Source organism: Pseudorca crassidens, chromosome 8, assembly GCF_039906515.1.
Source record: "Pseudorca crassidens isolate mPseCra1 chromosome 8, mPseCra1.hap1, whole genome shotgun sequence".
Classification (NCBI taxonomy): Eukaryota; Metazoa; Chordata; class Mammalia; order Artiodactyla; family Delphinidae; genus Pseudorca; species Pseudorca crassidens.
In genome coordinates, this window is record NC_090303.1 from 10,405,124 (window position 1) to 10,428,183 (window position 23,060).

Sequence of the window (23,060 nt, forward strand, 5' to 3'; positions counted from 1 at the left end):
CAACCCTGTGCCTGGGGTGCTCCTCCGGCCACAAGGGAATCCTCGTCTGTCCCTCCTCCCCCGGGGACCTCCCTCTGCCCAGCCCAGCCGGTCCCACTGCCCACTGCCTGCGGGGCCCCCCCTCCCCACTTCAACTGGGACCCGCAACTTCCAACCATCATCCTCGACAGCAAGCGTCTGATTATTTCTTTCCCCTGAAAATGAGATCCTTCTCTTAACGCCTCTTCCTCTCCCAGGCGGGCCCATCTTTCTCCCCTTTCCAGCAAAACTCCTGAAAAGGCCTCACCTCACCCCGCCTGGGCCGCACCCCAGCCTGCCTTCCCTTCACAGCTGCCCTGGGCGGGGCCACCTTCACATCCTGAGCCCACGCTCAGGTCCCAGTGCCCAGCCCACCGTCAGCTCCCCTCCCCTGGCCCCTTCCCCAGCCTCCTCTGGTCCACGCCTCACACCTGGACCCCCCTCCACCGCAAACTCCACCCCTCGTGATGTCTCATCCACACTCACCTCGGGAGCCCAGCCCTGTGCCAAAGACCCCAGATCGACACCTTCAGCTTGGGCCAGCCAGCCGTGCCCCTCCCCAGCCCAACGTTGCATGGGACAGACCCTGGCAGGACCCCTGGTCACCCCCAGCACTCACCCTGGTAGCCTCTCCCACCTCAGCAGACCCGGGCCCCTGGAAGCCCCTCAGGCCTGGGCCCATTGCCCCCACCAGCAAATCCTCCCGGCTCCGTCTCCAACAGACGGGGCGCTGACACCCCGCTGCCGACGGCTGCTTGGCTACCGAGCTACCTCCTAACCCGCCCTGTGCTCCTCCCAGCTCTGCAGGCTCCCCGCACGGTCCTCTGCCCTGAACCCCTGACCTGCAGTCTTCCTGTGCCCAAAGCCCTCCGTGGCCCAGGCCAGAGGCCCCTACACCCTGTCCTCCTCGTGTCCCCCCGGCCTCGCCTGCTTTCTTAGGGCCTCTGCCCTGCGTCCCTGGGTGGGACCCCTTTCCCACACAGCGCTCACCCCCGACCTCCAGGGCTTCCACTCACAAGGCACCTTCTCGAAACAGCCGACCCGACCCCTGTGTCTACAAAGGCACACACTCTCACCTGGGCTTGGAGTATTCTCCCGCTGACCAGTTCTATTTCTTTCCTTCTTCCTTTCCTTCTATTGTTTTTAGCAGTTACCGTCTTCCAACACGTTATATAACATTAACTCACTTGTCACCTTCCCTGCATGCTGTCTAGCCCTCGAGGGGCCTCAGTCTGTCAGGTCCACGACTGATCCGGGAGCCTGGAATAGAGCCTCTCGTATCATACCAGGTGCCTGGTATTTCTTGAATGAATAACTGAGGACACAGGGGTGGTGAGGGGGCTGGGCCCCGTCACATTGCTGGAAAGGGACAGAGGGAGAACTCACACGCAGACACCTGTGCTGCCACCTGCACTGCCCAACCTCTCTCCAGGCTGTCTCGGACGAGACCTGATAAGACTGTGTCCCAACTCTCATATGCCTCGTCAGATGGGCAGTGGGGAGGGACCCCAGCTTTTCCACGATCAAGAGAGGCACAAAAGAGGCAAGACATCAGGCTTCCCTGGTGGCGCAGTGGTTACGAATCCGCCTGCCAATGCAGGGGACATGGGTTCAAGCCCTGGTCCGAGAAGATCCCACATACCACAGAGCTACTAAGCCCGCGTGCCACAACTACTGAGCCTGCACTCTAGAGCCCGCGAGCCATAACTACTGAGCCCACATGCCACAACTATTGAAGCCCGCGTGCCTAGAGCCCATGCTCCGCAACGAGAAGCCACCGCAATGAGAAGCCCGCGCACTGCAACAAAGAGTAGCCCCCACTCACCACAGCTAGAGAAAGCCTGCGCGCAGCAGCAAAGACCCAACACAGGCAAAGATAAAAGCAGTAAACAAATAAATTTATTTTTAAAAATGGATCAAAAATCTAAATATAAGAGCTAGACTGGGAAAAATATAAAAAAAAAAAAAAACAAAGAGGCAAGGCATCAACGTGTCCTAGTGTCTGAAAGTGACGTGGCTTCTGGGGCAGGCTGAGCTGGTGGGAGCTGCTGGGACACAGCCCACAGACACATGCACACATGGACCAGATCACGCAGCCCAGGGAACGGCACTGGAGCGTGCGGGGCAGGCCTGGCAGGAGCATCCCCCTCCCAAGCCCTTGCCCTGCAGGCCCCGTGACCTGGGCAGACGGCCAGCAGAGGAAGCACTGCAGGGAAAAGGATGAGATCACCTGGCGACAGGTGTGCATGGCCACGGCAGCTCGTCAGCCTCTGCCCACGGGGCAGGCAGCCAACCCCACCCCACAGTGGGCACTGGGGGTCCCCCGGCCCCTTGGGAAGGCCAGTGTAGAGCAGGGAGAAGCTGGTACCGCGCAGTGGGTGGGCGCGTGGGGTCATCAGTCAACATGAACTGTCCAGATGTCCCCTGTGGCAGGCAGGGCTCTCCTGTCCCGGCCACTCCAGGTCCCAGAGGGCCAGGCGAGCCTTGCCGGGGCTGGGAGGAGATGAGTTCTGAGGCTGGAATGAGAACAAACAGGCCTGGTCTGGCATGTGGAATGGAGGCCTTTTCTGAGTCCACAGTGACCACAAAGATACAGACCCAGCCAGGAGGTTAAGGCCACCACCTGGAGGGCACGGGGGGAGGGGGGCTAGACCTTCTGTCTGTGTCCCCTCATCCGAGTGGCCCAGCTGGGGACTTCCGGGGCACCCACTCTGTCGGTCAGACGTGTGCTCAGAATCACTGATTCAGTGACTGCAGGAAACCACGACGAAGCGCATCTTTCTCTTAACCATGACGTATCGATGGTACTCGCAGCACTTCCCAATATTTTGCCACTCTTGTGACACAGGGCAAAGACTTGGGGGGAGAATTCCTCCTCAGGCGTTTACATCCCTGCAGTTGGCCTGCACTCAGGAAGGCACACAACTGCTCTCCAGCCGGAGGGCCCTCGCCCGCTGCCCCCCAAACCCCACACGCCCTGCAGATGGAATCACATGCCCAGGTCTTGGCTAGTTTCTCAGGCAGGGCTGGGAGCCCTCGTCAAGTGAGCATCTCCTGCGCACCAAGAGTTCTAAACACCGCCGGCACTCCGCCATCCCACGTCCCTGCTCCCTGCCTGGCACGCCGCCCTAGAGCTCGTTCAAGACCCTCACCTTCCACCCTGGCCCCCAGGCCCCGCTGCGCTGTCCTCAGCTCTCCCCCTGCCGCTCAGCACGAGGCCGCGGCAGCTTCGCTTCCTGCACAACCAACAGGGCTCACTGCCCCCCACCCCTTTACACGCACCTGAACGTTGCATCATTATGTTTTTTTTTTTTTTTTTTTTGCAGTACGCAGGCCTCTCACTGTTGTGGCCTCTCCCGCCGCAGAACGCAGGCTCCGGACGCGCAGGCTCAGTGGCCATGGCTCACGGGCCCAGCCGCTCCGCGGCATGTAGGATCTTCCCGGACTGGGGCACGAAGCCGTGTCCCCTGCATCGGCAGGCGGACTCTCAACCACTGCGCCACCAGGGAAGCCCCATCTCACACCCATGAGAGGCTGTGAGATCAGTAACTTAACCGAGGAGAACCCATTGTTCAGGACTCTAAGGGCTATGGGAGGTGGGCAGGCCTACCTTTACTAGGAAGCAGAAGGTAAACCTCCAGGAGGCCACACGAGCAGGGACTGCTACAAACTGAAGCAAAGGTGGCACCATGCAGGCCCCAAGCAGGCCCTGGGCAGGTGGGTGAGCCCGGAAATGAGGCCTGCCATTTATGGGGAAGACACGGGCGTAGAGAGGTTAAATCTCCCCGAGGTCCCAAGGCCAGGACGTCCCAAACACAGGCACGTAACTCCAGGGCCCGCCAGGCCACGGGCACATCTCTGGATCCAGGCCTTGGGTGGATGGGCCTTGGGGGCCCTGCACGGGTGGTGGCAGTCATGGGCTTCAGGGCTGCCGGGCTTGTGGCTGGTCGGGGGATGGCCGGGGCCTCACCCGCCCCTTGTCCTGCACACAAGGCCCAGGGCAGGTGGGGACAAGTGCCTAGTGGGAAGTGTGGAAGGGGCGGCAGGGCAGGGGCAGCAGGACGCTCTCAGGGCAGCAGGGTTTCAGGACAAGGACCCCATCACAGGTGCCAAGGAGTCAGGGAGTGGCTGCGACACAGGCAGAACGTGAGCAGACTGTTGAGATGGCAGCAGAGATCCTGGGCACTGGCTGGACACAGGGATCCGGAAGGGCCAGCCCTGGAGGAGGGGGCGGGGCCCCTGGAGCCATGAGAGTCCGCGTGAGGGGACCTTCGGAAAGGCCTGCACGGGAGGATGTGAAAGGTGGACTCCAGCCCTTGAAATTAAAACTAGAGTTGAGAAGATCAGAAACCTCCCTTTGGGGATTTTCTCATCATCTTAGCTTCCTTCCTGCCATCTTTGGGGTTAGATTACAAACAGGAATGGCGAGTCCCTGGGGGGCATAAAAGAGCCTGTGTGTGTGTGTGTGTGTGTGTGTGTGTGTGTGTGTGTGTGTGTGTGTCTGTGTGTGTGTGTGTCTGTGTGTGTGTGTGTCAAGGTGACTGACCAGTCAGTCTGTCCTCATCTGCCAGGGTCCTGGGTCTCACACACACACACCCCTGCCATGTGTGCGGTCAGCACCCCTCCCAAGTACAATGGCTAGGCCAAGGACTGCTCGTCTGCCCAGCAGAAAGACGTTCCCCCTGCCTCCCGCCCACCACTAGCCACTGCATCCCTCACTGGGCTCGGCTGGAGCCCACTGGGGGGAAGCAGCTGTTCTCCCTCTCCCCGGAAGAGCTCACCTCCCCCACGGCTAGGAAACCTGAGCGGCATAAGCCCATACTCCACTGCACTCCACTTCAGACCACCTGTGGGCCCTGCATCCCGCAGGAAAACCACACATTGTCCGCACCCCTGCAGTGAGCTGGGAGCTGCCCCCCACTCCAGCAGCACTCAGCAAAGGGACTTCTTTGATTTATTTTTTACATCTTTATTGGCGTATAATTGCTTTACAATGGTGTGTTAGTTTCTGCTTCACAACAAAGCGAATCAGCTGTACCTATACATATATCCCCATATCTCCTCCCTCTTGCGTCTCCCTCCCACCCTCCCTATCCCACCCCTCTAGGTGGTCACAAAGCCCAGAGCTGATCTCCCTGTGCTATGCGGCTGCTTCCCACTAGCTATCTACCTTACGTTTGGTAGTGTATATATGTCCATGCCTCTCTCGCTTTGTCACAGCTTACCCTTCCCCCTCCCCGTGTCCTCAAGTCCATTCTCTAGTAGATCTGCGTCTTTATTCCCGTCTTACCCCTAGGTTCTTCATGACATTTTTTTTTCTTAGATTCCATATATATGTGTTAGCGTACGGTATTTGTCTTTCTCTTTCTGACTTACTTCACTCTGTATGACAGACTCTAGGTCCATCCACCTCATTACAAATAGCTCAATTTCGTTTCTTTTTATGGCTGAGTAATATTCCATTGTATATATGTGCCACATCTTCTGTATCCATTCATCCGATCAAAGGGATTTCTTAAAATGGGATCACTGGTGGGAAGGGACGCTTCAGGGAGACTGGGGGAGGGCGTCTGCCAACCACCTGTCACCCCACCCTGGGAACCCCCAGGGCCCTCCCACCTGGAGCCCCCCCAATGTGAACCATTAGGACCAGGTGTCCCCCCCACCTCCGCACCTTGCCAGACGGGAGCTTCCTCACACGCCCAATGCATCTACTGATCCAAACCGGCCACCCCCGGGGTTTCCCCAGGGTTCAGGAGTTTTCCTTTCCCCACGAAGGTCTCTTGGACTTCCCTGGCAGTCCAGTGGTTGGTTAAGACTCCGCACTTCCACCGCAGAGGGCACGGGTTCAACCCCTGGTTGGGGAACTAAGATCCCACGTGCCTCATGACATAGCAAAAAAAAAAAAAGTCCTCCCATGAAGCTCTCTGAACTCGTGGCCCGGCCGGAGGTGCCCTGAAGATGGTGACCACATGGTTTAGCACCTGCTGTGCAGAAACCACAAGGGAGACAGGCCGGGGGTCACCGTGAGCTTCTCAGAGATGCAGGTGCCCACAGGCTGAGGGATGGAGAGTCAGGGGAGGAGGCGTCGGGAGGCATCACCCACCACTCCTGCAGCAGTGATCCCATCTCGGGCCCAGTCCAGCCCGGCTGCACTCCTGGCGAGCCCATGGGCACCCACATCACTCACTGCTCAGCACAGGAAGGAAACAGCGGCAGATCACCCCTCGGGTTCTCCGGGAAGGCCCCAAGACAACACCTGGGCCAGGGGAGTTAGCAGCCAGTCCGGGCAGAATTGCCCAGCCCAGGGGAGCCCACGGCTTCTTGCCACGGACAGCAGTCGGCAGCAGTGGAACTGTGCCCGGGCACCTCTAAGGCCCACGTGGGAAACTGCCACTTGGCCCGAGCAAGACTAGTGCCACGTCTCGGTGCCCCTCAGAGGACCTCCTCCCAGATGGGGATGTCCAAGGGGCTCCCACCCCAGGGGGACCCCCCAGCACTGGACACTAGCCAAACGGACGTCTCTTTGGCATGGGGAGACAGCAATCCAGAAGAAAGTCCCTCCTCCGGGGCCCGACCACTGGCTTCTGGGCTCCGAGGCTGGGCCGGGGCTGGCGCACAAGTGACCAGCACGACCACACCCGGCCTGGGGCTGCTTTCCCAGGGGACGATGACACCAGGACCGCTGCGGCTCTCACGGCCTGGTCCCCACGTGGACCCAGGAGTGTGGTCTGCACTGCACCTCTTCCCTAAGGGAGACCCCACGCTCGCGCCAATTCCACAGGGCCCGGGCGGGTGGGGCATAATCCCACCTGGCTAAGAGTCCCCCAGCACAGTGACCACGCCCAGTGTAGACACAGGGCCCAGCTCGCCCCTGGGACCCTTGCCCCCCAAACTCCCCATCTCCTGAGGGGCCATCTCAGAACGGGGGCTGAGCTGAGAGGCAGAGCCGAGCACCCCGTTGGTGCTGAAGCACGTGTGCGCTGAGTTTCAGACATTCACACCCCCGACGCTCTGTCCCCCAGTGGAATTCCGCTGCGCTGGGCTTCCCGCAGAGGCTCCTCTGCAGGGCGCTTGGTCAGCCCCAAGCATGTAAAGACAGAAGAAGCCAAACAGGGAAAGCACAAGCGCCTGCGTCAGACCTGGACCACCCGGAGGGCCCTGCCCCATCCCCAAAGGGCCTCAGGAAGGAAGGGCAGACACTTCAGATTTACAAGCTGGGCAGTTAAACGGGAAACGTGTGCCCCTGGTGTCCTCAGAGGGACCCTTCATAAGGGGAAATAACACACACACGCCACAAAGAAAAAAACAAAAATTTTAAAAGGTTCATGGCAATTTGGAAAGGAGTTCAAATATCTGCAGAAGATCGTCCCCCCGTCACTGCACCCACACCCCCAGTTGCTGCATCCACACCCCCGGTCGCTGCTCTCACACTCTCGTGGTCTCCAGGACAACATCCCGCCTCCACGGCAGGCCTGAGACCCGAGGAGCCCCGTGCTCTGCCCACTTTCCCAGGCCGGCCGCTCCCCTGTCCCCCTTCCCCCATCCACGTACAGAGCGTGTCGCACCCCAAATGCCCCCGCGGCCCACGCAGCACGCAGCTCTGGGGAGCCCACGCTCTCCCCTCGGCACTCCTCCCGCTCACTGATGCCTCTGCCCGCAAGGGTTCCCCTCCTTTCACTCGGCGGCCTCCTGACCCCCCAATCCCGAGGCACCCCAAGATCACCCCTACTCAGCATTCAAACTCCTCCACTGAACTTGATCCATTTTCAATCTGCTGCCGCCCAGACTGTCCCCAGCACGGGACCCGGGGCCCGTCCTGCAGAGAAGCCAGGTGTGTGGACTCGAGGGTGCGGCTCGAGGATGTCCTCCTCAGTCACAGAGGGCAGTGCGGTCACAAGACAAGGAGGGAGCTGCTGCCCAACGCACCCACCCCCCGCTCCACCACCCCCTGACTCCCCACGTGCCTCCCACCCCACCCTGCAGAGCCACTGTGCGTTTGGTCTGTGGGCCAGGCCCTAAGACCCCTGGGTCCCTCTCACCTCCTTTCCAAGGGTGCTCACAGGGGGACCCATTCATTCCCACCTCTACTCAGTCACCGCAAGCCGGGTGGCGCTCTTGTCTTTTCAAGCAGAGCTGGCTTTTCCACATCACTCACAGGTGTGTTGCCAAATTAATGTAATTGCTTCTTAGCTCTGTTTGCCAATTAATAGAAGTATTTTAGGGCTACCATCTTTTGAAAGAAGAAGGGCAGAAAGTCGGTAACTGTTGGAGCTGAGGGCTTCTACCCAAGAAATCACCACGCTGGCCCTTCTACTCTTGTGTATGATTGAAGTTTCCGTAATAAAAATAAAATAAAAACAAGTTATTTTTTAAAAGATGCTGATGGGCTCTTGTAAGCTCCTGCCGTTGGGTTTCTAAGCCCCAAGGCTGAGGCCCGCTGGGCTGTGGTCACCACACCTAGGTAGGGGCGGGAGGATCCAGGCGCAGTGCTATGTAACCCTCGGCATCTTCATCAAGGGCACCTCCTGGTGTTGGGGTCCCGGCTCACCCCACCTGCTGGTGCACGAGTGAGCTGGGCCACAGGACCGTGTGCCTCCAAGTCCCACCCACCCATAAACAGCACCTGCAGTATTTCAGCGCCTCCGTTCACCTTTACACACCTGGACGCCGACTCTATCCACAAAGAAGATCTCACCCCACTGCCCATTTCTGACCCTTGAACAAACTGGACTTCAGAAAAGGGTCCCACCGTACAGGGTGCTCCCGGGACACAGTGAGTACCCAGGAACCACTTGTGATTCCTGCAGGTAAGGATCTGCTTTAAAATAAAGCATCAGGGGCTTCCCTGGTGGCACAGTGGTTAAGAATCCGTCTGCCAATGCAGGGGACATGGATTTGAACCCTGGGCCGGGAAGGTCTCACATGTCGCGGAGCAACTAAGCCCGTGCGCCACAACTATTGAGCCTGCGCTCTAGAGCCCGCGAGCCACAACTACTGAGCCTGTGCTCTAGAGCCCGCGAGCCACAGCTACCGAGCCCGCACGCCTGGAGCCCGTGCTCTGCAACAAGAGAAGCCACCGCAATGAGAAGCCTGCGCACCCCAACAAAGAGTAGCTCCGCTCACCGTGACTAGAGAAAGCCACGTGCGGCGATGAAGACCCAACGCAGCCAAAAATAAAAAAATAAAATAAATAATTTTTTTAATTAAAAAAAATAAAATAAAGCATCAGAGATATTTCCAAATCCTTAGGCTAAACCAGTGATTCCCCAGATGTGCTCACTGAGCTTCTCATCCACGCAGCAGGGCACGTGTTTGGGAAAGCAGCCACCTTGCAAAACAAGTTCAAAGAGCACACATTTCAGATCCCTTTGGCCACGGTTGACTCAGGAGGCAACGCCTTCCCTTAACAAGAGAGTGTTTCTCCCATAAGGGAACTAGGCAAAGGCACTAAGAAAAATGCGCTAACGATTTCACAGAAGGTCATCACTCCAGCACAAGGCTCCCCCTCCCACCGATGCCCACGACCAAGTTCTCCCAGCAGCAGTGGGCAGAGTGTCCCAGAGCGGACGCCTCCCTCAGATGCTCACATGCAGCACAAGACTGCCAGTGCAGATGTGAGAAGCACCCTTGGAAGAATGCAGTCTCACACGGGCTCATCAGGCAGCTGCTGAGAAGGGCGCTAGGGGGACAGTGCACGGGACAAGAGGCCACACAGGAGGGCCGGCCGGAGGGCCAGGGTCCCGGGCACGGCCCAGGTTCGAGGGGGCAGGCCCTGCTGTGGTCGGTCATTCTCCTTGTCCAGAGTGTGGCATCTGACATCCCCCACCCTGGGCACATGGTGCCTTGGGCCCCATACGAGCCACTGCATGAACAACAAGACCCATCCATGCATCAGAGTCAGCTGTGCTCCCGGGAAGCCAGGGTCTACGTCAGCAAAGGAAAAGCTGGACCCTGATATAGTCACTCTGTACTTCAGAATCAAACTAGAAAGCTGCCTTCAGACTGGGAATGTGCCCACAGGGAGGGCTTCCCCCTCTGCAGGGTGTGGACAGCAGGAGGGAGCACCCAGCATGTCCAGTGACCCTGATGCACCACGGATGGGAGTCCCATCCCCAGGGTCACTCTTCTGGGCATGCTGTCCCCCTGCACCCGGATCCCTCACCTGAACATCCCCTCCACCTACCTGCACAAGGGGCCCCTCACCTGGGACCCCTCATAAGCACCCTGGTTCTGGGCCTGCAGCAGCCCCGCTGCCCACAGGATCCCCACAGGCCGCGACTGCCTGGCCAGGCCCCCTTCCAAGTTGCACTGCCCACCTCGGCAAGTGCCCCCGACTCCAGACCTAGACACACAGAGGCCCTGCTTGCTGTCCCTGCGCCCAGGCTGTGGGCCCTCAGACCACAGACCCTGTACCAAGCCTGACACAGGCACACCCACGTGAACACACTCACACCCCTGCACACCAGGATGCATGCACGTGTGTACACACGGGCACCTACGTGTGCACACACAGGCACGTACATTACACGTGTGCACTCGTGCGCGCGCACGTCCACAGCACGCGCAGGCGCGCGCAGAGGCCCCGCCCCCAGAGCTACAGGCATGCTCTGCACAGCCCCGCCCAGAGAACCCTGACAGCTCAGTATCAAGGCAGATCCCACCACTCTCCAATCCAAGAAGACAGGGTCCAGGAGGGAAGGGGACAGAGCAGGATCCAGGGGGGACGAAGACTGGAGGGCCGCAGACGCGGCAGTGAGGGACAGCCTGCAGTGGGTGGGGACGCCGCGTCAGCCCCATGCCACACCCCGCACGTGGATGTGAGCCCGAGGAAGCCCAGCCTGCCCAGCCTGGACTGACGCAAAGCAGACAGAGGGCAGAGGGACACAGCCGGTGGGGGTCCCGGCCCTTGTCACTCTTCCCCAAGGCTCTCAGTCCTACACACACGGCCCCCTCACCGGACCTCCCCCCCTGGGCAGAGCCTGGGGCCTGGTGTCATTTCACGCACTGGTCGTGGAGTTGGAGGGCCCCGGGCCCCATTTCCCTCGGGGGAGACACGTCCACCCGGAAAACAGTAAAAATAATCAGAGTGTGTTGCGTGAACGTGTGTGAGCGCGCCTGTGAGTGTGCATGTGGGTGTGTTCCTGTGTGAGCGTGCAAGGGTGTGTGTTTATGTGTGCATGCATGTACACACGTGAGTGTGAGAGCACGTACGTACAAGTGGGAATGTGTGTGAGTGTGCTTGTATGTGCATTTGTGTGGGTGTGAGTGTGCACTTGAGTGTGTTTGTATGTGTGCATGCACATGCGTGTGAGAGAGACAACGGACCACATGTGACTCACATCCTCAAACATGGCGGAACCCAGCACTTTAGGGGCGAGAAGTTCTTTTCTGCCTGCCTGGCTCAGCCCCTCGGTGCAAACTAAGGTGCCTGCAGTCCGGGAACAGGGTCTCACCTGGAGGTGCAGGGGCGGGGTGGTGGCCCAGGCCTCCCGGCTGCCATGCGGCCCTTCCTGCCCCACCGCCAGCCCCTGCCCAGCCTGGCACGTGGACGAGCGAAGCCCTGGCCCTGGGGAGGCCTCAGCACAGACACAGCCCTCTGGCTGCCGCTGCTGGGCTGTGCTACGGGAGGGCTCCCAACAGCACATCGGCCGGAAGCGATGGGAACACCCAAAGGGCACAGTCTGGACAGACGGCATGCCACCGGCATCCTGCGCGTCTCTTTCAGCGTTTGACCAAGACCAGACAGAGGGTCACAAAGGTAGGGAAAACTCGTAGGTCACAGGCTACGCTCAATTGGTGATGACAAGAGGAGACTCCCACTTCACTGAGTGCTGGCCCACGCTGCGGGGACGCCACGGTCCCAGAGGGCCACCTGCACCTACACAACCACGGGCATGACCTCGGAGGAAACTGAGGCACAGGGTAAGTCCCCTGCCCACCGCACCACAGCTCGGAGCAGAGCCCCCGCGGTGCTGGGAATTCCGACCCACCCCATCTGAGTCAGGAAATGATCCGAGGACGTTTCTGGGCTCCAAGCTGCAGGAACACAGAGCCAGCAGGAGACCCGTCAACCCAGAGGCTGGGCCCTGACCCTCTGGACCTCACAGATGTGAGGGGAGAAGGGCATCACCCCAGAACCACTGTAAGCCCATGGAAAGGGCAGCGGGTGGGGACGTTTCCCCACAGGACCCGCTTGAGGGAGACCTCCAAGTATTCCTTGTGGCCCGAGCCCCAGGGCCTCCCCGCACCTGCCTTTCTTCCACGCCCTCCTCCCTGGCCCCGTGGTGACCAGCTCAGTCCCTCAGGCAGCCACCTGCAGCCCCAGGGTCCAGCAGCCCCTTGGCCTCATCTATCCAGGACCTTGGCTGGAGCGCACTGTCCGCAGAAGGCCACCCTGAGCCCCCTGTCTGCCTTGTCCCCTTCACACGCCTCCGAAGGTCACACACACTCTCCCAGCACACACTGCAGTCCCAGTTGTTGATCGGGGTCCCCAGAGACTAACTTTCTGGAGGGCGGGTGGTCTGGTCCCCTAGCTCGGGGCCTGGCACCCAAACGTGGATCACAGAACTGTCCAGAGAAGGTGCCCCAGCCCGAGCAGCTGCGAGGCTTCACAGCCATGTCTGCTTCGCCTGGTCCCCGTCCCTTCCACCAGGTCCACCGGGGGGCCAGGCTCCAGCACATGGACAGTCTGGGGGTCCTGCGGCCACAAAGGAAAGCCTGGGGCCCACAGGACCGCCCAGAGGGGGAACAGGTGGGAACCCTCGCCCGACGCCAGGACGGTTCCCCCTCACCCAGGCCCCAGCTCCTGCTGCCCTGGTGTAGGCAGCTCTGGATGCTTCTTACAGTTTGAGCAGGCTGCCCTGGCGGGAGGATGACACAGCTGTGATGGAAACAGACCAGGTTTAGGGAGGGGACCGCCCAGCAGACAAGGGGGCTGGGGAATCAGGTGTGCCCTGTGGGATGCCCGCTGGACATGAACCTGGAGGCCTGGAGGAGCCACTGGACACTGCCCAAGGCTCAGGGAGCAGCCGGGCTGTCATGTGCAGGGGGTGGGAAGCCGGGGCAGTAAGTCACCATGGGGCTGAGCCCTGCCCAGTGACGGGAGCCAAGGCAGGTGAGCCAGCGGGTGATGGGATCCAGCCAGGGCAGGGGAGGGAGAGGGAGGGACCAGTAGGGGGCAGTCAGGAGGCTGGGGGGTTACGTGCAGCAGGAGAGGGGCCCCACCTAGGAAAGAGCCCAGCCAGAGGAGAAGGGGCCCCACCGGGGTGAGGGGCCGGCTGTGCGGCACGGCTGCAGAGGCAGGCTGGTCAGGAGAGGGTCCAGGGAGGTGGGGTGAGGGGAGGTGCAGAGGACCAGAGGGGAAGAGGGCCAGCCAGTGGAGAGGGGGCCATGGGGGGGAGGGCCCCGCCTGAGGAGGCGCTGGGCTGACGGAGGGGCACAGGTCTGGAAGGAGGGGTCGGAGACACATAGGGGCGGGAGGCATGGGCTGCCCAAGCCCGTGTGGCGGCCGGTACAGCCAGCACACATGGTGATTCTGACAGCGGTCACGTGGCTCCACCTGCCAGCACTCACGTTCTCCTCAAGGGCTCAGCCCAACTGGAGGGGCAGGGGGAATTCTGGCCAGCTCCCAGCTCCCCAGCACAGCAGCGATTTGTTACCCTTTCTGTGGTTCAGGCACTAAACACATTTCCTTTACGTGGATAGGCAACCAGACTGCACTGCAAGTTGCACACTGCAGTGGACCCTCGCTATCCCCCCTCTGAAAAGAGACAGCAATCCTGACCCGCCTGCCCACAAAGCGGGCATCCGGGAGGGAGCCCTGGGGAGAGAGTCAGCACAGGGTGGAAGCTGGGGCTCTGCGCCCTGCACCCGTCACAGGCAAGGCGCCTGAGGGGCAGAGCAGGCACCCTGAGCCAGCAACCCTTCTCCAGAGACACCCCTCCTGCCCCACTGTCACTCCCCGGCAATGACCTTCACAAGCACTGCCCTGACTCTACCTCCCCGCCACTCCCCAGCCAACCTGTCCCTGAGCACAGTCACCTCCTCCCAGAGCCTCCCCCCTCAAGGCTCTGTCGGTCAACAAGGGACAAATCTGGCATCTCCCCCTCCCCTCCTCCGCCACCCTCGAAGCCCCAGGCCCCCAGGCTGCTGTGCTCACCCCCCAACCCCATGCCCTCCAGCCTGCCCACCGCTGCTGGTTCTGAGCAGGCCTCAGGTGTTCCTGAACGTGATGCCTTCAGTTCTGACACGTTGCCCAGTTAAATAAAAGTGACTGTGTTTAGGTACAACCGGGGGGCCCTGAAAGCAAGGGGCTGGGAGGGGGGGGGGACCCAGTCCGGTCCACATTCATGGGGCTCATCCTTGGTGCTGGTCCAGGTGGGAATAAGGCCATTTCCCCCAAATTCTTTCTGCTCTAGCGGAAAGCAGCAGGCATACCCTCTCGGGGAAGGGTGGAGGCCCCCAAATTTCAGCAGTGCAGTCACGTGGCCGGCTTTCTGCATGTCCACCTCGGCCTCCCGGCAACTGGGCTGGTCCCGGCTCTACAGAGCCCAAAGGCTCTGGGATCTGGGCTGCGTCCCCAGATCCCCACACACCAGGGCGGCACAGGATTGCTGCAAGAAAGCCTTAGAGCCTCCCTGCGGAGGGCCTGAGGCTCTGGGAGCCCACACTTGAACCCCGGTCTCAGTCCCCAGAGCGCGCTTTCTCCGGCGAGCATATGACACGCTGCATATAGGCAGCAAAGGCGGCACCCATGCACAGACCGCCTCATTCATCCAGTCCTTCTTCTGCCGCTTTTTGGCCTCTACCCTGTGTCCTGCAGGGCTTCTGCCTGCCCCAAATTCCATCCTGCGGGAGCAGCGCTGTGAGCAGGTGAGTGGACTGCAAGATGGCAGGGAGGCGGTGAAGCGTGATTAGCAGCGGACATGCTTCGGAAACATGGGTGCTATCTTCTTCACTGGTCTCAAATACCAAGTTGCAGAGCTCACCAAGGACAGATTTCACAGACTCCCAGAATTTTCTAATTGGAAGGGAGGATCCCTGGGGCACCATACAGTCGGATCACCACGTATTTCTCTGCATCCATCCCCATCTATCTGTCAATATCACCACCACCTGTACAGACTCATGGGTTTGAATATGAACATTCTAAAGAAGCCAAAACGATTCAGAAGGGGCCTGAGATTTCAAATATGTGCTTTTCCAGTACGAACTTTCACCACAGCCCTACAGGGGAGCTGCGACGCCCTTTAGACAGGTGGGGAAACTGAGGCTCAGAAAAGGAAGGGTCTGCATTGCCCAGGGAATCACAGCCAGTGGCAGTGAAGCCCAGATATCTGCTCCCTACGACTCCCACGCCCCCAGGATGGTCTCCCTTTCTTCCTAGAATACAGGCGCTCCTCTTATCCTGGGGGAGGGGCAGAGTTCTGAGTGCCCGAGGCACCTTTACAGACTCCCCCTCCCGCACCCCTCCCCCCTCTCTGTTTTAATCTTTTAATTCTCTAAAAGGAATGACTACAGGCTACATAAAGCATTGGTTATTAAAAAAGAAGACAATAGTATTGCCTGTCACTGAAGCAGCTGACTGAAGCCCTGGGTGCAACCAGAACTGAGCCAGGCCCCAGCCCAGGCCTGTCCAGGCCCCCTCCCCACCTGCAGCTGACCTGGCCTCCCTCCCGGTCCTGGTAGGGAAGTTGTCCTTGCTGGGGGGACCTGGCTGTGGGGGGGGGAGAGGGACAACCACAACACATGGAAGGGTTGTTGGGGGAGAGATACAGGGGTGCCCCCTGCGAAGGTCAAACAAGCTGCACTCAAAGCCCATAGGAGGCCTGCTGGAGAAACAAACCCTCCCCCTTCCCCTCCCCCTCCCTCCCCCTCCCCTCCCCCTCCCCTCCCTTCCCCCTTCCCTCCCCTCCCCCCTCTCCCTCCCCTCCCCCTCCCCCCTCCCATCACCTTCCTCCCCTCCCTGGGGGCACGCAGCCCTCTGGCCCTCTTCTCTTTTTTCTGCCTTTATCGCTGCCTCCTCTCTGCCTCCGGCCTTCACCCCTACTTCCCTTCCTCTCTTCCCCCCACCCCCCAGCCCCTCTCCACATACTCCCTCCTCCTCCCCTCCCAGCCCTCACCACACACTGGCCTCTCTGGGCCCTGAAATATAGGTCCAGCATTGTGTCACTCTTGTGTGTCCCATGGCCCCTCTGACCCTGTACATCCTGGGCATCACCGTCTGGGGGCCCCTCCCTTGGTCCTCGGGTGGTGGGTCCTTAGTGGGGCCCCAGCCCCAGCTGTCTGACACCCATCACTCCCCCCACCCCAGCTGCTCCTCCCAAAGCCAGATCTGTCCAGCTTCCCCTCCTCACCCCATCTCCTCCATCTCCCCCTTTCTCTCCCTCGATGCGCTCCCCCACCCCACCCCACCCACCCCGCCCTCTTGCCAAAATGCAGCCAGAGGCAGAAACAGAACCCTCCCTCAGGGCCCTCCAAGCCCAGGTGGGATAGGCTGGGCTGCACGGAAAAGCTCCAAAATCACCACGCAGCAAGACCTCTGGGGTCCTTGGGCTGGGGAGGAGCCCACGGGCAGCAGCCGGCATGGGATCCTCGCAACGATCTTGCCCGCCAGGGAAAGACAGTGACAAAGTTCAGGCGCTGCGAGCCTGGGTGCCGGCTGCGGCAGAGCAGGTCGGAAGAGACCACAGCCCTGTGCGACCTTGGCAAACCCTGTCCCTGTGGACCCCAAACGGGTCCACAACTGGGCGCCAGGGTGGCTGGAGGGGGCCAAAGTCCTTGCCCCCTTCCCACCTCCCCCATGGCGGCACGGTTGGGAGGGGGTCTCTGCGAGCGCCGCATGGGCTCCAGGCGCCAAGCGTGAGGGAGAGGCACCCTAGGCTGTGCGCACAGCCTGCAGGAATCCTGCCTGCCCTGGCCTGCTCCCCGCGCCTACTTTTCGTCCCTCCTGCGGGGATGGGCGCAGACAGCGTCGGACCCGAGCTCTGGCCGCACCTGGCCGCTCACCAGCTGCCTGACCTTGCCAATCTTTGCCCTCTCTACACTAGTCTACCGGTCTCCACATTCCACACCCAGGAGCGCTTTGTGGACTGTAACTCGGAAAAGAGTCGGCCCCAGGGTGCCAGCCCCCACTGTGTCCCCAATTCTCTGAGTGACCTTGAACGTCCCCCCTCGAATTCGGGGCCTCAGTTTCCCCACCTGCCCAGCCTGGCGATGCGCGCCCTCCTCCCCGCATTCCCAGTCCCTCCCGGGCAGGTGTGTCCCAGACCGGATCGGGAGCGCGCGCGGCACTTACCGTCCTCCAGAGACGTGGGCGCTTGGCGGGGACCAAGGTAGCCGTGACCAGCAAATGCGAGGCGGCCACCACGAGCCCGAAGCCGATGGCCAGCAGGCTGCGCACGGGCAGCAGGGCATAGGACACGAAGGTGACCAAAAGGAGCTGCCAGACGCCCTGGTCGGCTGCCACCGGCACCGCTGCCCTCCCGGCGTGGGCCCCGGCGGGGCCGCCGAGCGCGAAGGGACAGCAGAGCAGCGCGAAGGTGAGGCTGAAGAGCAGCGCGAGCTGGCCGACCTGCTGCAGCTGGGGCACCTGCAGCGAGCGGACGTTGGTGACCACGAGCAGCGCCAGGAAGAGCACGCAGTGCACGGGGTGCGAGCCCTTGGCCAGGCCGGGCGCGGGCCCCGGCGCACCCAGCAGCTCGGCCAGGGCCAGCGCGCCCGCCAGTAGGCTGAGCACGGCCAGCGCCTTCAGCGTGGCCGCCTGCTCCAGCCGCAACGTGTAGCCGCGGAACAGCGCCTCCAGCTCGGGGCACGCGAACTCCTCGTCGCACGCCCGCAGCCCGCGCCGGCCGCCCGGCCCCGCCGCCCGCTCGGCGCCCCCAGACTCGCCCGCGCCGCCTCCGCCTCCGCCGCCGCCTCGGCCGCGCGGCGCCCCCGCCATCCCAGCGCCATGCAGCGGGCGCGCCCCTCGCCGGCCGGGGCGCCGGGCGGGCGGGCGGGCGGGCGGCGAGGCGCCGGGGCGCGGCGGGCAGAGTTGGGGCGCCTGCTGCCCCGCGCGCGCGCCCCGAGCGCGTCCCCTCCCGCCCGCTGCGCCTGCGCACTGGCGCCGCCCGCGCCCCGGCCCCGGTCCTCCGGAGACCGCGCTGCGACAGCCGAGCTCGGAGCCGCGGGCCTGGGCGCGCGAGGCACACGCGCGCGCCCCGGCCCGCACCCCAACGCCGCATCCCAGGCCCCCCGCCGCCGGAGGGGCCGCGTAAACCTCGGGCACCCACCTAGCCCGCTCCCGGCCTCAGTTTCCCCACTGGTGCGCAGTGCCACGCACTGTGCTGTCTCTCGGGGCGTTAAAAATGCTGAAATTTTGCGCTTTTCCCCTGTGGGAGGGCTTACCTTGCATGCCCCCCAAATAAAAGCAGGTCCCCTATTCTAGAGGAACGCAAAGTGGGGCCCATGCTTGACTGCGGATCCATAGCTAGGGCCCTGCGAGGTGAAGCGATGCCCAAGGACCCGGGGGCAGGGAGGAAGGTGGCCGCCACGGCATCTCCCCACAGGTCCTCTGCCCGCGGGACCCTCCCCACGGCGGGCTGTGGGCAAGTCCTGCCCTGGTTCCTACAACCCCCGTGAGTGGGTGCAGCGGTGCAGGAGCAGTGACCAGGTGGTGTAGTCCGACAAGCAGAGCCCCCAGCCGGAGTTCGGGCCGTGGGGCGTGTGGCCAGTGCCACCTGGGTGCAGAAGGAGCAGGTTAGAGTCCTAGCGGTGAGGCCTCTAGGGAAGAAGGTGGGAGGTTGTTGGTTCAGGGATGGGGTGGGTGTCGAAAGGAGAAGGGACCCTGCAGTTTGCCGTAAGAGGAAACTGGAAACCCAAGTGATGGGGAGATGTTTTCTTCCAGCAGGACAAATGTAGGGACTGTTGCCATGGCGCGTGCGTGGGACCCACGGCTTACACTCATTCATTCACTCTAAGGGAAGGGGCTTTGTGCCGGCCTCCACCTGTGTTGTGCTCACAGTGGCCCCGGGGGCTGTGCCTCTGTCCGCCCTTTACCATGGGGATCCCAGAGTGAGCAGCTGGCTCCAGGAGGTGTGGAGAGGTGTAAGGACTCACAGCGGAACCCCTGTCCCCTCCATCACCCCGTGCTGCTTCTCATATGTGTGAACCCCCAGTGGACCAGGAGGTCCCAGGAAGTCCCCGAGACCAGGAGGCTAGCCCTCTGCAGGAGGCCCTCCCAAGGCCCACTTCCAGACAAACAGGTTTAATTAATGCAGCCCAAGCATGGGTCTGTTTTAGAGGTACTCCCTGGGGTCCAGGGACTCTAGAGGTAAGAGCCGCTGCACCATATATTGTTATGTGGGCACAAGAATTAGAATTTTTTTTTAATATCTTTATTGGGGTATAATTGCTTTACAATGGTGTGAAGAATTAGAATTTGAGGTGTGTTTCACATCTTTCTGGTACCGGTATTAGTTGAGCCGTATGAAGTTGCCATTTTTGTGAGAGTCCAAAGTAATCCCTTACCGGTGCCAATAGCTATAAAGACAGCACCTCACAGACTCTGCCTAGGCACCTCCACTCCATGTCCCCAGCAGTTCACATCAGCAAATTTTTGGTGGCCATCGGGTCCCTCCTGGTGAAATGGCCTCCCCATACAGGGCACCTCCTCTGTGAAGCCTTCCCGATTCCCCCTGACCCAGCTAATGGCTTCCTCAGCCCAGTTCCTACTCCCCCCTAATACCCACCACTCTATCTGGTCATCAGTTTGTTTATGTCCAACCTCACGTGGAGATGGCAGCCCTGGGAGGGCCGTGTCTGAACCACGAATATCACCTGCCTCCCCCTCATGTGGCAAAGTGTCTGACTTCCATCATCTAGTTTTCTCCCTGCCCCCAAATGGTAGCAAAGTCTGCAGGATTTTTCTTTTTAAGTTCTGAGTATCAAGAATATATTCTCTTGTTAAATGACGTAGTATATTTTTTATCCTAATGATTTTATGAACGGAAAGCTGGATGATATCCAAAAACGGATCGAACTACGTAAGAATGAAACAAGTATGACAAAGCGACCTGGGTGCAAAGTTCACAGATCAACGGCACACTCTTCCCTTGGCCAACAAATTTAATAGACAAAATTGGCATCAACTCCTTTTCTAAAGAGCTTGTGTATGTCAGGGTTGATGGAAAGAGATTCAGGCACAGGCACCATGCCCTTTGCTTGCTGCCACACAGGGTCCTCCTGACAAAGCAGCCAGGGCCATGGGGTACAGTTCACAGGTCATTGTCACATCCATCATCCCATTTGGCATCCTGGAGAAAAGATCTGTCACCCTCGTCTTGTTGACCAAGAAGCAGAGGCCCGGAGATGCTTGTGCAATGCCGGAGACAGGAACACACCAGAGCTTCGTGTGAGCTGTGAGGGATCCAGCTTCCTAACTCCAGCTGGTGGGAGGGGTTGCCACAGTGGGGACATGCACTGTTCATAAGTTCATCTTGTCTCATCGAATCTTCTGGGTGGAAAGGAGAAGGCCTCACATGGGCAGTTTGCAGTCAGGGCTAGCAGGGAAGTTATCTGACAGACAGTCAAATGCACACATCCCATACTCTCTCTGGATGTCACGGCTTGAGTCGTGTCCCCGCCGCCAAAATTCATATACTGAAGTCCTAACCCCCAGTACCTCTGAACACGACTTTATTTGGAAATGAGGTCATTGCAGATATAATTAAGATGAGGCCATTCTGGAGTAAGGTGGGTCCTAACCCAATATGACCGGTGTCCTTATACAAAGGGGGCATTTGGAGATAGACAGACTCACACACACACAAGCCAAAGCAACACTGGAAGTCAAGAGAGAGGCCGGGAACAGATCCTCCCCCAGCACCTTCAGAGGGAGCGTGGCCCTCCCCACACACCTTGATCTTGGACTTCCAGCCTCCCACTTCCGTGAGAGAATATATTTCTGTCGTTTAAGCCCCCAGCGTGCAGTATTTTATTACAGGGGCCCTAGCAGAGTGATACATCTAGCATATGGTCTATCTTGGATAATGTTCCATGTTACAGCGGGTAAATATTGACCAACAGTGAAGGGGTTGCAAAGATCACAAGGAGGAATTCTGCTCTCCTGGGGAGCACGTCCTCCCCAGCGGAGGTGAACCGATGCAGGGCACCATCGTGGGCCGTGTTGTGTCCTGCGGGTCTGGGAAGACGGGCGTTCGGTTACCTCCTTGTCACCAAACAAAAGCTTTCCTCTCCAAAAAAAGAGCAAAACAAAACTAGTATACCTCTGGCCCCCTTGTTCCTCTGGGGGTATCAGAGTCCTCTCCCCACTTTCAGAAAGAGAGCTGACGCCTCACTTGAGACAGGCAGGCAGTACTTCTTGCGGCAGTAACGCCACTGGGCCTCTGTCTGACTTCCTGTTGTTTACGAATCTCCTGTGTATCTTTGCATTTGAGCCTCACAACTGCCAAGGGCTCTGGCCTTCTCAGAAACTAATCCAATTTCAGATTGTGCGTAGGCGTGGTTCAGGGTGGGCCCAGCCTGGAGCCAGGTCCAGCATCGCGGACACCACAGGGGTGGTGGACCCTGAGTCACATAGCTGGGCTGGTATCCCAGCACCACCCTTCCTAGCTGTGTGACTTTGGGCAGGTTACTTAACCTCTCTGTGCCTCATGTCCTCCTTAGATTGAGTAGATAACAGCCCCTGGCTCACAGGGTTATCATGGGAAGAGAGGCCCAATTGCACACAGAGCCTGCACTTCGTAAGCACAAAGTGGACGGCTTCTGCCTCTCATGAATGAACGTTCCATGCACACAGGAATGGGTCAAGTGTCATTCAGACTCTTTGAGGTAAATGTGTGAGTCTCAGGCATGTCCGAACAGAGACCACGATACCAGGGACATCGCTCTAAGCCAGCTCGTTGAGTTCCTCGGACTTTGGCCAGAGACTTGGCTTCCAGACGAGCGTTTCTTATTCCGCTGGCCACTCTGTATTTGGGACAAAGCTCGCCCTGTGGGTTTGTTTGAAGAGACCCACCTCTAGTGAACTGACTCTGAACCACTGTGGAAATGCAGGTTGGTCAGGAAAGAAGTGGGAAAGTTCAATAAGAAACTACGTTCAGGAAAGTTAATTTTGTCAGAGCCATTGCCGGGTAATCAAACGACCCACATGACAGGTTCAACGGGCCATTAAAGTGGAGACACCTGCAGCCGGGTGACCTGGGAGAGCTCAGCCTCCAGGGTGCCTGGGACGCATGTTCCTCTGACACCCACCACAGCATGCTTCTCAGGCCTTCCTCAGGTCTCTCCTGGTGGACTTGCTGTCTGGGGCATGAGGGACGCGCGAACATGATTTGTGGACCACGATTAGAAAAGGTCGGGGGATCTGTTCAGGACTCCTCCAGTCAAAAGGGGGCAGAGAACTCCAACCCCAGCTACCTTAACCGGAAAACTAGGAGGCCACTTCACTCTCCCAACTGAAAGCCTGGATGGATGACCCAGGACCACAACTCAGAGGCCCGGGGAGGCCCCTGGGGGAGACGCTCCACTCCTGGAACCGAGGGCAGGGGAGTCCTCGAGCCCAAGCAGGGACTGCAGATGGACAAGCGGCTGGATGACCAACGGGCAGGCGACCAGCCTACTTCGGTCCCTTCACACATCACTGTCCCCTGCAGTGCTGGCAGGAAGAAGCCTAACTGGGGCACCAGAGCTGGTTCCCACTCACCTCCCCCCAGGGTGGTGGGCTCGCCGGTCCTGGGGGACTCAGCGTCTTGCCCTCCGTGCCAGGGTCGCCGGCCGGCCTAGGGGCGAAGGCATCAGATAACAGCGGACTGTCCCAGCTTTTTGCAGAGAGACCTGGCTGGCGGGCGGAGGTTGGTGTGACTGACACTTTTGCCGATTGCCCTTGTCACTTAGGATTTGGTATCAAACAGAGCAGGAGTCTTGGCTGGTGGGAGAGGCCGGCGCCAAGCCCAGCAATCACACAGATAAATATGCGATCACAACTGAGGCAAGTACTCCCAAGAGAGCAGCCGCAGGGCATGTCCTTGGGTGAAACC

At 60.0% G+C, this 23,060-nt stretch overlaps 1 protein-coding gene across 2 annotated transcripts in view; it reads right to left on the reverse strand.

The window, feature by feature from the left end:
• Positions 1–17,962, reverse strand: part of ADCY1 (adenylate cyclase 1) — a 116,447-nt gene extending 98,485 nt beyond the window's left edge. For both annotated transcript variants that reach the window (XR_010945363.1, XM_067745730.1), the window contains exon 1: positions 17,318–17,962. Coding sequence is in view for 1 of the 2 variants with exons in the window: in XM_067745730.1 (XP_067601831.1) it covers positions 17,318–17,962 (645 nt within the window). In the remaining variant the exon portion in view is untranslated. The remainder of the gene's footprint in view (positions 1–17,317) is intronic.
• Positions 17,963–23,060: the final 5,098 nt, after the last annotated feature.